This window comes from Aristolochia californica, unplaced genomic scaffold, assembly GCF_029961685.1.
Source record: "Aristolochia californica isolate CCGP_79_NKW_82.1479 unplaced genomic scaffold, dmAriCali1.0.hap1 SCAF_16, whole genome shotgun sequence".
NCBI lineage: Eukaryota > Viridiplantae > Streptophyta > Magnoliopsida > Piperales > Aristolochiaceae > Aristolochia > Aristolochia californica.
Genome location: NW_027181837.1, coordinates 2,055,120 through 2,069,849, shown reverse-complemented (window position 1 = coordinate 2,069,849; position 14,730 = coordinate 2,055,120). Strand labels below are relative to the sequence as shown.

At 37.7% G+C, this 14,730-nt stretch overlaps 1 protein-coding gene across 3 annotated transcripts in view; it reads right to left on the bottom strand.

Annotated features, from left to right (window-relative positions):
* The window catches only part of LOC137953510 (protein SABRE-like), a 57,774-nt gene extending 44,121 nt beyond the window's left edge, over positions 1 to 13,653 (bottom strand). For 2 of the 3 annotated variants that reach the window (XM_068800934.1, XM_068800936.1), the window contains exons 1-5: positions 13,290 to 13,653; positions 11,158 to 11,269; positions 3,386 to 3,658; positions 2,066 to 2,331; positions 1,612 to 1,810 (exon numbers count right to left, since the gene is read on the bottom strand). In XM_068800934.1, the coding sequence (XP_068657035.1) occupies positions 1,612 to 1,810; positions 2,066 to 2,331; positions 3,386 to 3,658; positions 11,158 to 11,269; positions 13,290 to 13,360 (921 nt within the window). In that variant the 5' untranslated portion in view covers positions 13,361 to 13,653. Of the gene's footprint in view, positions 1 to 1,611; positions 1,811 to 2,065; positions 2,332 to 3,385; positions 3,659 to 11,157; positions 11,270 to 13,289 lie in introns of those variants that run through there. The other variant, XM_068800935.1, reaches the window with a different exon arrangement.
* Between the last annotated feature and the right edge of the window lie 1,077 nt (positions 13,654 to 14,730).

The following is a 14,730-nucleotide window of genomic DNA, read 5'->3' as shown; positions in this document are numbered from 1 at the left end:
AAAAAACAGACAGTCTGCTCCAATACCATGTAAAAATAGTGTATCCAAAAAAGACTAGCCGAAGTTAAGAAGCCTCATACTAACTAGTAGGCATAGGATGTTTCCTACCATTAATGTGTGTGGGATTATTCCCCCTACGAGGTTCACTATTGGACTCACTTAAAGGCTGGAAAAAGTTGAATTTTGACAACAGTAATAGGTGCAAACTGGAACATTAAGAGGGACGGAAGCTACTTCATAGAAAAGAATGGAGGATTGTTTTGGTAACCCCATGCATTCATGCCCCAACACTAGGGACCCCACAAAGGCTGAGGTGAGAGCTCCTTCAAGGGTTTAAGTTATTCCATAACTCATCCATTCAGCTGATGATGGAAGATGCCTCAGCAGCTGTAATCAGTTTGGTGACAAAGGGAACCCCTACCTTTCCATCAGCTTTGCATCTCTATAAGTACTATTGAAAAATAAGAACAGGGGCATTTTGGTCATTTTACTTTGTCGTTATTTATATTTCTTGATGTAATCTTATTCTACATGTCAAACTATGTCTATGGACCAAATTTCATGTAAAGGGGACATGTAGAATAGGAGATATAGAGAATTAGGGTTTTCACTTAAGCTATAAATAGAAGTTGGGGGAAATCCAGGTCCCCCATCTCGGTTTTTTTCTCAATTTTCTCTTCTCCACTTTCTCTCCCTCTCATCCTCTCTCTTTAACCTTCATTCTTCTTACTTTTTTCATAATGGAAAAAAATCTATCAATGCTCGTGTATGCATGCCTCGGACTTTCATAATAAGGGAAGCCACAGAGAGGAGCGTTATGTGCCACATGCAGCCTGATATTTATGGTTATTGGGTTAGGCAGCATATTAAAGGATAGATTTAAGGCCTTAGCTTTTTGGGTTCTGCAATGCATTTCCCATATTGGCCAGGTATCAAACATGGAACCCTTGGCAATTCCTTATTGTCTGAAAATCCATTCCCTTGACCCTCCATAGACAAGTCATCTTATTTTTAATTTTCTGCATTTTCTTCTCCAATAAACTTGCAGTTTGGGGCCTATACATACACTTTCTTTGCTTCAAAGAGTTATCACTGATTTTAAAAAAAAAAAACACAGAAAAGTTGGAACATATTGATTCAGTTTCAAATTTCTCAAGTCACTTTTCCCCTTTCACTTAGATTTTCCTACTTATATTAAGTGACTACCCTTTTTCCAAGTAATAGCAAACTTCTTAAATTGACTTTCTGTTCTTCATCTTTTGTTCCCCGAAACCTATTTCCACAACATAGAGAATATGTCTTGACATCATATGAATCAACTCCTGCCACAATACAATCCTCACTAGCTAAAGCACATACAGAAAGAAAATGACACCATAGATCTCAGACAGAAAATACAATGGCACAGATACATTTACCATTTTTATGTCGCAAAAAGAGTTTCATAATACACTGACTTTTTTTGTTTTTTGAAATGATCATAATACACTGACTTTGTAAAGACAAGCTGAAAAAAGAGAAAACTACAAAGGAAGGACATTAATCACAGCAAACACCAGATCACAAAAGAAACAAGAAAAAGGATCTAACGTGTACACTGAAGCCACTAACCTTTTCAGGAAACCGGACAATATTTTTTTTTATTGACTCAAGAGAATTCTGTTTCTTTGAAGTTTTTTTGGCTGGAGTATCAAAAGCAGTCCTTGCAACAGTATCTATTTTTTTATTCTTGAGAAATAAATCTTCACGTAGGTTCACTGTCACTTCTCCACTTGTTATATCCACATTCTTGATCACAACACCATTCTCCCTGCCACCAAGTTCACAAAAAAAAGGTCAATAAAGACTAGTTCTGCGATAATTACTGATAACCCAGTGCAAAGAATCAACCTGAAAGAATCCCATTACAGTCTATACTACGGTTTGACAAGAAGATTCTGACAAAGTTATGAATTCTGGGGAGCCTCATAGCCAGTAACACTAGACTAACATAGACAGCGCACCTGACAAATGGATAGAGAAAGAAGGTAAAAAAAGTTCAGCATCTCTAAAAGGACTGACTAACCTGTCATGACCAAACTCAGAAGAAATTGATAACTCCTCACAGATAAAAGGAACCAAGTTCTTCTCCACATTCAATAAATATGTCTGTCCTGATGTTATATATCCTCCATGACTGAAATTAGATGATTGGTCACAACTGACACGTGACTCGCCCATATGACATAGCACAGGCACAAGTTTAAGCTTGACAAATAAAGCTGGTACTGGCTCACCATCCTTCGATAAATCCACTTTCAGGTCTTTAACTTCCACAGTAGCTTTTGGCACCTGAACATCAAAAGTGCTACATAAGTATCTTACAGCTGTTTATACAGCAGGTAAATTGAGTATTTGTCAGAACTGCTGTGAATTTCCCACTTTGACCAATGAAGGGGAGAAAGAAAAGGTAATATGTACAACATTGACAAATCCATTTTTGTTCATAACCAAATGCAGATGGCATACAAAGTAGTTGTAGACTTCAAACCGTAAATACTGAGAAAAGAAACATCTACATATTCTTAATATTTCTATATTAATTAGAAGCATCAGATTTTAAACAATACAAAGCTATTTAAGACCATTCCGTTGCAATGTTTGTTCGAAAGTGTTTAATATGAGCTTCACACTACTTAAAAATCTTTAAATTTTATGTTAAGCAGATCTTCATGCTGTAACTCACTTCAATATATTGCCCTATTTCTAGATATGAGTCTGTAAATTTTTTTTTAAGTGGTGAGAATTTTTCCAGCTCCCCTTCAACAAAAATAAAGGACAGCAAATAAAACTACTTTGAGAACTATTTACAATAAGGCTCAAAACAAACCCTTCTCTAGCAAGGGAAGCCATTAAGTGGTATAGATGCCCACAGATGTTTTAAAAAATATATATACATGAATTTCAAATAACTCAGAAAAACAAGTAGAAGTTTTCAGAAACCTTCTTAAATTAAGGGCACAGACAAGCATACATATTCACACAACACTATCCCTAGAAGTAAACTTAGAACTACGTTAGGCCAGCTTACAGTTTTTTATGAAATTTGTAATTTAACTTCTGTTTTATTATGCACTTGGAAACATGTTCCAAGATCCGCTAATCATTTAGCCGATGTTCAAGCTAAAAAAGGCGTTACCCTCCAACATCTTGTTGTGGAGGAAATGTCTTTTTAGTCTCTAGGTTCGTATTTTTTTCTTATTGAATACATTTACAACTCTTCTCAAAAAAAAAACATACAGTTAGGATATATTAGAAATGTCCCATAAGATAAAGTCCACATAGACGAAAAAACTCTAGTGCAGTAGCATAGAATATCACCAGATGTCAGTTGCCAAGTGTTTACCTTAATGACCAAATCTGTAATGTGAATAGATAAAAATCTTGCCATGTTAGCCACAACCATCCACTTCCCTCTGCTGCCAGCTGAGCATGGCTTTACAGGTCTCCGAGGTCGATCCTTCCTCACTCTTGGTTCAGGCTGCCTTATAACAACTTCCAGCTCACATATTAACAATTGCAACTTAGGGTCCCTCGAAATAAAACTAAATCCAAGCTTCACCAGAGACTTCCGCAAGCTGAGCTTGATCTCACCAACAGAGACAGACTCAACAGCACCCTGAAAAACATCAGAAACTTTCTGACATTTAAATTCAGACTACAACTGCACAAGACCATTAAAACTTGTAGTACCAAATATCTCTTTGTGTGGAAGCACCAATAAAAAATTTAAGAGCTATGAAAGAAAGAACTTGAGCACTAAAAGATATCTCTTCATGGATAACTAGGATAACTTGTACTAATTAAGAAAACTAGACAATCAAATCGAAAGAAAATAAAAACAATGCTCTAATAGGAGACAAGCATTCACCCAGTTTCCAGAACTGATGTCAAATGAAACAGCCATACTGTTAATGGCTTAGCCAGAGCAACAATATTATCAGATGCACCCATGCACTTATACATGTTTCTTTGCATTTATTTATGTTGAAGATAAGGGTAGTATGGTCTTTATACACATGTGAACTTGTTCCCTCTAGGGCCATACAAGAGCCACGGAGTAGTATGATGTACTCGGGGTTTTTTATTGTTTTATTTTCTGGGTTTAACTCAAGTCTGTAGGTAAGGTGATCTAGAAGGGCACTTTAGTCCTTTGTTATATCTGTTTACTTAAGGAGACAATATAAAGATCAGGGGTTGAATTCTGACCCCAGACAAGTTGCTGCAGCACAGGTCTCTCTTTCTTGTTTTTCATCCTTTATCTTTTTTCCTTCTCTCAATCATTGATTCACAGATTTCTACATGGTATAAAAGCAGTAAATCCAACCAGGGAGATCAATGTCAGTTTCTTTACCATCTCCTCCGGTGCCTGTGATTACACAGGGGAAGAATTCTTCATCTTCTCTGCTGATTAGTGTTTAAGGTTAGAGCCTTCCTTCTTCTGTGTGCCTGAACCTGTTGGCTCATGGCTCTATGTTCTGCACGAGCAATTGATTATGTGCTGTACCCTGCCTATGGTTTTGTGACTTCCCTATCGGGGTTCTTTGTCTGTGCAAACTCTTCAAGTCTGTGTCTGTATCGAGTATGTGGTGATTCAGGGTTGGTTAGTGCTATTTTTTGCACTCAAGTGTGCTTGTAGATGTGCATTGGATTCCTATTGTCTTCTATATGTGCTGCTGATTGAGTTTTGAAGATTGATGTGCCCTACTACTGTTGTGTGTTGCTATTATTTCCTAATTACTGCTATCATGTGCCCTGATTGCTGCTGTCCTCTTGTCTTTATTGCATCTGGTTGGTTTCTTTACCAATGCAGACCCTGTGGTGCTGTTTGGTGTCATGTATTTCTGGTGTTGTGATCAGTGGCAGATGAAGGTGAGGTCATTACAACTAATAAGACTTCCGAGAACTCTGAAAGTAAAAATGATACATCTATTCAGATTACATCTGTTAAGTTGAATGGTGCAAACTATGAATATAAACCCTAAACCCTAAAGTTAAAATTTCTTAAAGGAGGATCCTAGGATTCTATGAATGATGCTTGGAAGTCAGACAATTATCAGTGATGATTTGGTTGGTATATAGTAGGAACCTTAAATTAGCTCTCAGATTATGACCTATAAGACTGCTAAAGGTATGTAAAATACTCTCAAGGCCGTATAATCTCATCAGTGTAATCTCTCCGGTATTTATGAATTTTATTCCCGTTAACACTCTATGATGCATAAAAATATAAATGTCATGAGTATTTTGGTGAGATGTAAAGTGTTTTCCAGGAGATTAGAATAAACCATCATACCACTAATGAACAAGAATTAAGAAAAAAAGAAAATCACTTGCAAGTTGCTTGAACTTTGCATTGTTTAGGGTGTGAATATGATTCTACCCCCACAACAAATAGGACAGAAAGTGCAAGGGGACGTGGGGGTGGTGGAGGTGGAAGAGGGAGAGGAAGAGAAGGGACTGATCTTGGTAGAGGACATGGAGATAGACAGTTTACACATATGTCACCTTTTTTTAGAGTACTCCATATTTTTCATATTTTTCATCCACTTCTGATTCAGCCTCTCCTTCTTTTGTCCATCCTACTGTTCCTCTCCCAGGTCCAATGACGGTTGCTCCAAGTGCCACAAACAAAAAGATCTATTGATAATTTCTCACAAGTATATCAACGCAGGAAGACAAATTGCAGCCTAGATCAAGGTGTAGTTTTTGAGGAACAAAATTTTATCTCCTCAAGAGAATCACAATATGCAGTTTAACATGTTCGAGAAGTACAACCCACACTTCTCCCCTTGCCATCCCCTCGGACATCCTATGGCCCTGAAGACAATGACTTAGACCTTCCTATTGCCCTCAAGAAGGGAGACTATGCGTGCACCACCCATCCCATATCTAAGTATGTTTCTTTTGATCATTTCTCCACTCATTTTAAGTCTTTTGCAGCCTCTTTGTCTTGTATTTCTATTCCTAAATGAGTACAAGAAGCCTTGAATTCTCCAAGGTTGAAGGCAGCCATGGATGAAGAAATGCAGGCTTTAGTACCAAAAGTACATAGAGTTTGTATGACCCTTCATCAAATGCTGCTATATTGGGATACAAATAGGTGTTCTATGAAGCACAATGTTGATCATTCTATAGAGAGATATAACGCACGCTTAATAGCAACAGGGCCGGTGGGTATTGTTGATTCAAACACTGCTGAAGTGAGTGCTCTTCTATTCGGCCTCCAAATCTTTAAAGAGCGGCTTCATGGCAAGCTGATTATCGAAGGTGACTCAAAGATTGTCATTAGCTGGTGTTCAAAAGATAGCTCCCCTCCTTGGCGCCACTGGCCAATCAATGATTATATTGCTGACATTGTGTCATCCATTCATTGTAATTGGAACCTCGTTCCTAGATCAGCCAATTCTTTGGCTGATAAATCAGCTATATTCGGAACCTCCCAGCAATCTCTCATTGTTTGGGAAGGCTTCCCCTCTTGTAATCTGCTTGTTTGAGTTCTCATAATAAAATTCAGCATCATTTCAAAAAAAAGAAAAAAAATAGCAAAAGGGTACACCCAAACATATGGGGTAGATTTCTTTGTCACTTTCTTTTCAACGGTAACATTGAGCTCTAAGTATTTTCTATCTCTGTTAAAATATACATCCTTTTCAAAAAAAAAACATTGAGCTATGTGCGCATATTAGTTTTTGTGGCTATGAATAAGGGGTGGCCCCTAATTGGGTCCTTGTGTCATCGCGCCTCCATTCAGGACCTCCTTGCCTCTACCAAGGCAAATGTTGTTGTTCTCCAAGAAACCAAGGTGGCTTCTCTTCCCCTTGGATACATCAGCGAGTTGTCGCACCTAAAGGAACCTGGCTGGGCTTCAGTGGATGCAGTGGGATCGGTTGGCGGTATCCTACTGATGTGGGACACTAGTACTACTGAAGTGTTTGATCATTGTTGTGGCTCTTACTCCCTTCACATCAAGCTGCGAGACAAAGGTTCGGGGAACATTTGGTGCCTAGTTGGTGTCTATGGCCTTACCAGACACCATGAGCGCCACCTATTTTGGGAGGATCTATTGAGGACTTGTCAGATGTGGCCTATTCCTATGATGCTTGTGGGCGACTTCAATGTCACTCACTTCTGCCATGAGAAATCCCCGTCGTCCCGGAGAATCACAACCTCCATGAGGCTATTTGCTGATTTTATTGGCAGTTGGTGCCTAGATGAGATTACCCTATCTGGGAAGACCTTCACTTGGTCAAATGGCGGGCAGCCCCCTGTCCTCTCAAAGCTGGACCGATTCGTAGCCAGCAATGATTGGTTTCAGCTCTACAGCAATGTCTCCGGCAAAGTGCTCAATCGAGTCATCTCTGATCATTGGCCGATTATGGTTGATCCCCATTTTGGCAATTGCCCCCCCCCCCCCTTTTAAGATTCGACAATAATTGGATGGCGGACCCCTCTTTTGATCTATCTCTCCAATCCTTTTGGGAGAATATGACCGTTGCTGACCTGAGCGGGTGGACCTTCCCAATCAAGCTCAAGATGTTGAAACCGCTGTTGCAATCCTGGGCCTCCGAAAAGAAGGCCTCTTCCTCGGCAGTGAGAACTAATGCCCTTGCTTAGATAGCCGCTCTCGACTATGAGGAGGAAGTCAGAGGTCACTCTTCTCGAGAATTCTCTCAAAGGTATGCCCTTCAAGGACAATTGTAGTCCTTCGCCCACAGCGAGTTAGTGCTCTAGAAGCAACGTGCAAGGTTCAAATGGCTCTCCGATGGGGATGCTCATACTAAATTCTTCCATGCAGTCACCTCTGCACGAAGAAGGACCAACTGCATTGCCATGCTCAGCATCAACGGTGAGACCACCTCAGACCGAGCCCTTATTTCCGACTCACTGGTCCGTCCCTTGTTCCAAAGGGTTAACATCCAGGTTATTCCATCAGTTGCAGCTAGTCTCATCAAGCTCCCCTTCTCTAGTCAAGAAATTGAAATTGCAGCCCTTGGTCTTCCTCTGGATCGTGCTCCAGGCCCCGATGGATTCAATGGGGAATTTTATCGCCGTTGCCGGCCCTTCATCAGAGACGACATTTCCGGCATGGCCCGCTCCTTTTATCAGCATGGCATCAAATATAGGAGTATTGAAGCCTCTTTCATCGCCCTCATCCCTAAAAAAGATGGGTCAGAGCTCCCATCTAACTTCCGGCCGATCAGTCTCACCACTAGTGCATATAAGGTGATTGCACACCTCCTTTTTTTTTTTTTTTGAAATGATGCTGATTTTTAATAAGACAAAAGTTCAAAAGAGCATATTACAAAGGAGGGAATCCTTTCCAGACAATGAGAGATTGTTGGGAAGTTCCGAATTTAGCCAATTTACAAGACAAAAAGTTGGCTGATCTAGGAATGAGATTCCAATTATAATGCAAAGAAGATACAATGTCAGCAATACTATCAGTAATGGGCCAGTGGCGCCAAGGGAGGAGGTTGTCTTTGGAACACCAACTAATAACCGTCTTCGAGTCGCCTTCAATGATTAACTTGCCATGGAGAATCAACCTCAAGCACAACTGTTTATGGAAGAATATGGTGAAATTCTACCTTCAGCAGAATTTGATCGCTCATATGTCAAGCTCCAACAGAATTTCGAGTATGGCTATCTGGGATCATCCCCCCCCCCCCCCCCCCCCCTCCCCCCTTGCGACTGCATTAAGCTGAATTTTGATGGTGGTACTATTGGATGTCCTGGGCCGGCTGGAACAGGTGGTGTGTTCAGAGGTCACAACGGAGACCCTATTCTTTCTTATGTTGGTCCGGTGGGCATTGCCGATTCTAATACTACTGAAGTTAGTGCTCTGTTGTTCGGCCTCCAAATCTTCAGGGATCGTCTCCATGGCAAGTTAATCATTGAAGGCGACTCGAAGACAGTTATTAGTTGGTGTTCCAAAGACAGTTTCCCCCCTTGGCGCCACTGGCCCATCACTGATAGTATTGCTAACATTGTATCTTCTACTCATTGTAATTGGAATCTCATTCCTAGATCAGCCAACTCTTTGGCTAATAAATTGGCAAAATTCGGAACTTCCCAGCAATCTCTCATTGTTTGGGAAGGCTTCCCTCCTTTGTAAATTGCTCTTTTGAGCTTTTGTCTTAATAAAAATCAGCATCATTTAAAAAAAAAAAAAAGGTGGCCCCTCTATTAACATGACATTAAAAATACTTTCTTATATGATGATCGTCATGAAGAATTATTTATGGAACAACCCTCAGGGTATTGCTCAAAGAGAAACTAGTAAGATATGTAAGTTTGTTTACCAAAAAGCTCGAGGCATGGTTGAAAATTTTAGTAGAGCAGCTTTTGTTTTCTCATAGTCACTATGGTCACTCTCTATTTGTTAACAGATGTTTGTTTGGAGTTATAAAATTATTGTTGAAATGGTTGATATAGTGACTCTAGGAGTTACCAAATCAATACTAAGGAGATGCAGAATCATTTCAAAAGTCATTTTCAGACAAAGGATCATGGTCATTTGAGATATTTATATAGATAGGAGTGGGGACGGGTCAGGTTAGGGTTGGAAAATCAACCTCATGCTTGCCTTGTTCTGTTTTCCCTCAATGTCGTCCTGTAACATCATCCCCTCATACCTGCCCTCATCCTTGATCCATCCCTATATCCCTACTTACTACCCGCACTTGGGATATTTAATCCTTGTGGCGGCAAGCGTTTTTTCCTACCCCATCCCAAACCCACAAGATGAAACAGGAACCCTGTCCCTAGGTGTTCCTAGTTTGGTTGGGTCAAGTTCCCCACTAACCCAACTTGATCCCACTCCTGGGCATAGAAGTGGCTCAAGCAAGAGTTGGAATTGTCTTGTCTCAGTGGAAATATGTGACAAATTTTTTATAGGAGTATAGTTTATGTGAGGCCCAACCAATTGACACCCCAACAAAGGTTAAGCTAACTATCTTGATGATCAAAGTCCATTGATGAAGGATAAAACAGGGTACAAGAGGTTAACTGGAAAACTTTTGTATGCCACAGCGACTAGACCTAACATATCTTTTGATATAGAAGCAGTAAGCCAGTTTATGAAGAATCCTAGGAAGTCTCATTTTCAAGCAGCACAAAGTATTTTGAGGCACTTGAAAGGAGCATCGGTTAATCAACTCCTCCTAAGGACAAATTGATGTTCACGAGTACTTAGATGCCGACTATTCTGGAACCAGGTTGGATAAAAAAACACAAGATATCGTATATTTTCTGGTAGTAATCTTGTATTTTGAAAGAGTAAAAAGCAAACAATGGTTGCTCACTCAAAGGCAGAAGTGGAATATGGGCAATGGCTCATATAGTCAGCAAGCTCATGTGGGGAAAGTCTATGTTAGTGGAGATCAGTATTGAAAAAGGTCCCATGATGATGGAAAGGTAACAACCAAGTATGCAATACCATGATTCACAAAAGGATGAAACATAAGAAGTAGATTGTCATTTAATTTGGGATGTAGTAATGAGAAGTAAAATTGTCACACCATATATTCATCAAACCCTTGGAAAGCATGAAACTATGATGTTTTGTAAAAAGCTGGCTTTTATGATATTTATGCTCCAGCTTTAGGGGGAGTATTGAAGATAAAGGTTCTTTTATCTTTATAAACATGTAAACTTGTCCCTTCTAGGTCATCCAACATTGTGCACTTGGGGTTTTTGTTGTTTTATTTTCCAGGTTCAATTGGTGTCTATATGTAAGCAGGTCTACAGGGTGGTTCTAGTTCTTTGCTATATGTTTTACATAAGTGATAAAATATAAAGACCAGGGGTCGAGTTCTGGCCCCAGTTAAGTTGCTGCTCTCTCTAGTAGAGAATTCAAAGGATCTTTAAGCAGGGTAAATAATTTCATGAGAAGAGGAAATATGGCCACAACTTGCAAAGGACCGTGTCATAAAAGAAAATTAAATAAAAACTTCTAAAGGACTGAGCAAAAAAGAGGAAAAATACATAAAAATACCACCTTTTTTCTTTTTTGCTATGAGGATGAGAAAAAAAAAACTCTCCAAGTGATAGACTGCATAAAATACATAATTTTTTTTTTGCAGACCTTGTCATAAAATAAAATGAAAGATTAACCTTTTTAAATTTCACATGGACATCTCTCAAACAATTGAATCCAGCAAAACGGAATCCAACAGATGCCCCCATTATTCGGCTTAGAACCCAAGCCAACAATCTTGCAGTAAATCTGAAAGAAGCGAGAGTAGAAATGAAAATCTATTAGAAGACGAGTGAAAGTACTATAGCTACATTACTTCAACATTGATCCATGTGATAAAACCTGAGCACAAAAAAGCTACAGATGGGAAACAGGGACTTCTTACATGTAAATATTTCACTTGCAAGAAGCTTAAAACTATACCATTTAACCAGCTCAAGCATAAAAGAGTGCTTACTTGCCATCCTTGTTTTCCTGTTGTTATAGTGCCACTACATTACTTTTGGTTGGCAATGTCGGTTCAGTTTTTGTGGTGTTGAGGGGCAATATTGAAAGAATTCCACATGTAAATAATTTTCCAGTGCTTGACGGGTAGTATGGAAAGGATTCCAGATATAATTTAGGACAATGTAGCCGCCAAGCATATAACTAAGAGAAGAAATCATGCCTTTTTAGTTGGAACATAAGCATTTGCTATATGTCTAGATAGGAGTACAAAGGAACCATGTCTATTTCTTCTGCTAGCAGAGAAACTATCAGCATATTCCAAAGGGTAGATGGTTCAAAAAGCTGTGGAAACATAATGAAATCATATCCATCATAAAAGTCTAATCATCTATGCAGCATATCCTATGAATGTTTCACCAACCTAAATATACAAATGAGCAGAAACCATGTCTCTGCAGTTAGCAAAACAATAAATCGCATATGCATAGATATGGATTAGATTGGTCTACTCTTTCCACCTGCAGATAAACTATTTAACTTTTTTTTTGCATTTGGGACAAGGATAGAGATGCAATAAGGAATTTCAAAATATCACATAGTTAATAGTCTAAGCATCTGACAACATCCTTTAGACATTTACAACCATGAAAACATTGAGATAAGAGTAAATAAGTGCAGATCTTTCTTGTCAAGGAAATCAAAATCTCAGTAGCACAACGTACCCTTACAATGTGGTATATTCTACATCATGCAATTCACCAATCATGCACTTTGGAACTGTCCCCCAAAATCAGTAACTGACTATTTGGTTTAACGAACTGACCACTAGAAATAATAAGTTCCAAAACATGGATACAATGGTGATCATCAAATAATACCCAACATGCAAGACAATTTGTTACTCAATCAAATTGATTTAAGAGATTTTAGACAAGTGGTTCATATATGGACCATAAAACCCCAACATCCTTTCTTTCCTGAAAAGGACCTAATTTCATTTTAGCAAGCTGAATTTGTAAGGGCACCAGAAGATTGGTCCCCAGGTTTCAAGATCTATGCAAATAGTAAGATAAAAAAAACCATCAAATTGGATGTAGATTGAAAATAGAGTCAATAGGGAATTGGACATAAATGCCAACAGAAATGCCTTCCATAGTTCAGACCAGTTCTGGTATGCTGAGAACTTGTCTGATGCCCAATAGGTTCAATAACGCACCCCCAATAGGTGAGCCACATTTCACTCGTAATCACAGATAAGGATCAATGCCCTCACTAGGAAAAATAAGCTGAAACACATTGACAGAGGTTTAACAACCGTGTCCTGAAATCACACAGACCGTTACTCTTTAGACCGATTCCTGTTGTTGTTACAGTGAACCAGCTCGAATGGATGAACACACAAGTCAGAACCAATGAACAGTAACTGATCCCATTTAATTTGTCATTCATTTACCAGACAACCACCAGGTAAATTATAAGTCCACCCAACCAGCACAATTTGAAGAAAAACGTGACATCACAATTCTCACTTGGCTCATTTTCTTTGTCACATGTAGAATGAGCTCCCATCATAAGCTCCAGTATAATTGCTTTTGAACACTCAAATCTTCAAGCTAAGAATTTTAGAAAATTAACTATAGTCAAATTTGAAATCTGATTAACAATACTACTCTCCAGAGCTATGTTACGACAACAAAATGCCACAAAATTTTAAAATAGAAGAAAATACAAATAAAATTCAGATGATCCAGACAATAAGCAATAAAACAATGAGAAAAATTCACAGCAGAGAACAGTCACAAACAGTTCACCGATCACTTACATGAAAATGATCCAACCAAAGACGCAAGTTATCAACAGCGTGAACAAAAACTTCACGGGCGATGGCGCCATTTTGGCAAGACAATATCCCTGCCTCGATCTCTCCAGATCCAACTTCTAGACAACAACCATCAGCACACAATGAACAGCCCGAAGGAGACGAACACCACATTCATTCGTATCACCATAACCCTAAGTTTGTCTTCCACAACCCACACCTTGGAACCGAAATTGCAGAAAAAGTTCGTTCAGTTGAAATGTGGGTATCGATCGGATGAGAACTTATAGGGGACTGCTTCCGATCCGTGATCCGCTCGGAAAATATAACGAGGAGACAAAAACTGTTTTGAATAGTCGTTCTCCCGATCAAGTGTGGCTCGCGTTCAAAATCCCTTGTTATGAAAGAAACGCTTTTAATTACCATTGAGATACCTGTGGTGCCATGGGAAAGCGAAAGTGAAAGTGACATTCAAATTGAATTTACTCTTAACTAGCCAAAGGGTTAGGGCCTAAGAGACATTCACTCTATGTGTGCACGATGGAAAACATAGCGGAATGTGGATAATGAATTTATTAATAAAATACTCTAATAGATTTCACTTTATTAAAATAGTTTTATTTAACTTTTTAATTAACAAAAAAAGTAAATAATTTCAAAAATAAATATAATTAATTTAGTTAAATATAAAAATAATATACCTAAACAAACATGGTTACTTTTATAATGTTTAAATACTTAATAAATTCTTACTTTTATAATATCTAAATTATCACTATTCAGTTAGTAATTAAAAATAATTTTTAAAATCATGAATATAAGAAATAAATAAATTGGGTATTTATTAATACACAAGATAGATTTTATTTTAGTTTAAATCAATAAAATAATTTAAAAAATTAAAATAATTAATTTAATTAATTATAAAAAAATAATACTTAAAAAAAATGTTTACTTTTATAATGTCTAGATACTTGATCAAATTCCTCTTTTCACAATATCTTAATTATCACACTTAAATTAGTAAATTAATAAAGTATTAAAAGTCATTAATACAATAAAAATAAATAGTATTTTATTAATTAAATAATATTGATTTTAGTGTAGTCTCGATTGATAAACAAAAAAAAAGTAAAATAAAATTACTAATTTAATTAATTTAAAAATAAAATAAAATATCAAAATAAATATGTCCACTTTTATAATTTCCAGATGCTTGAACATATCCTTACTTTTACAATATTTACATCACTCTTAAATTAGTAATTAAATATATTATTAAAAGTCATTAATTTATATAAATAAAGTAATTAGGATACTTTATTATAAAAAAACTTTGATAGAGGCTAATTTAAAATATTTTCTTTGTAAAAATACAATTATGAATTGATAGATTTGTAAAAGTGCACAGTTCACAATATAAAAGTAAACATTTAAATATTTA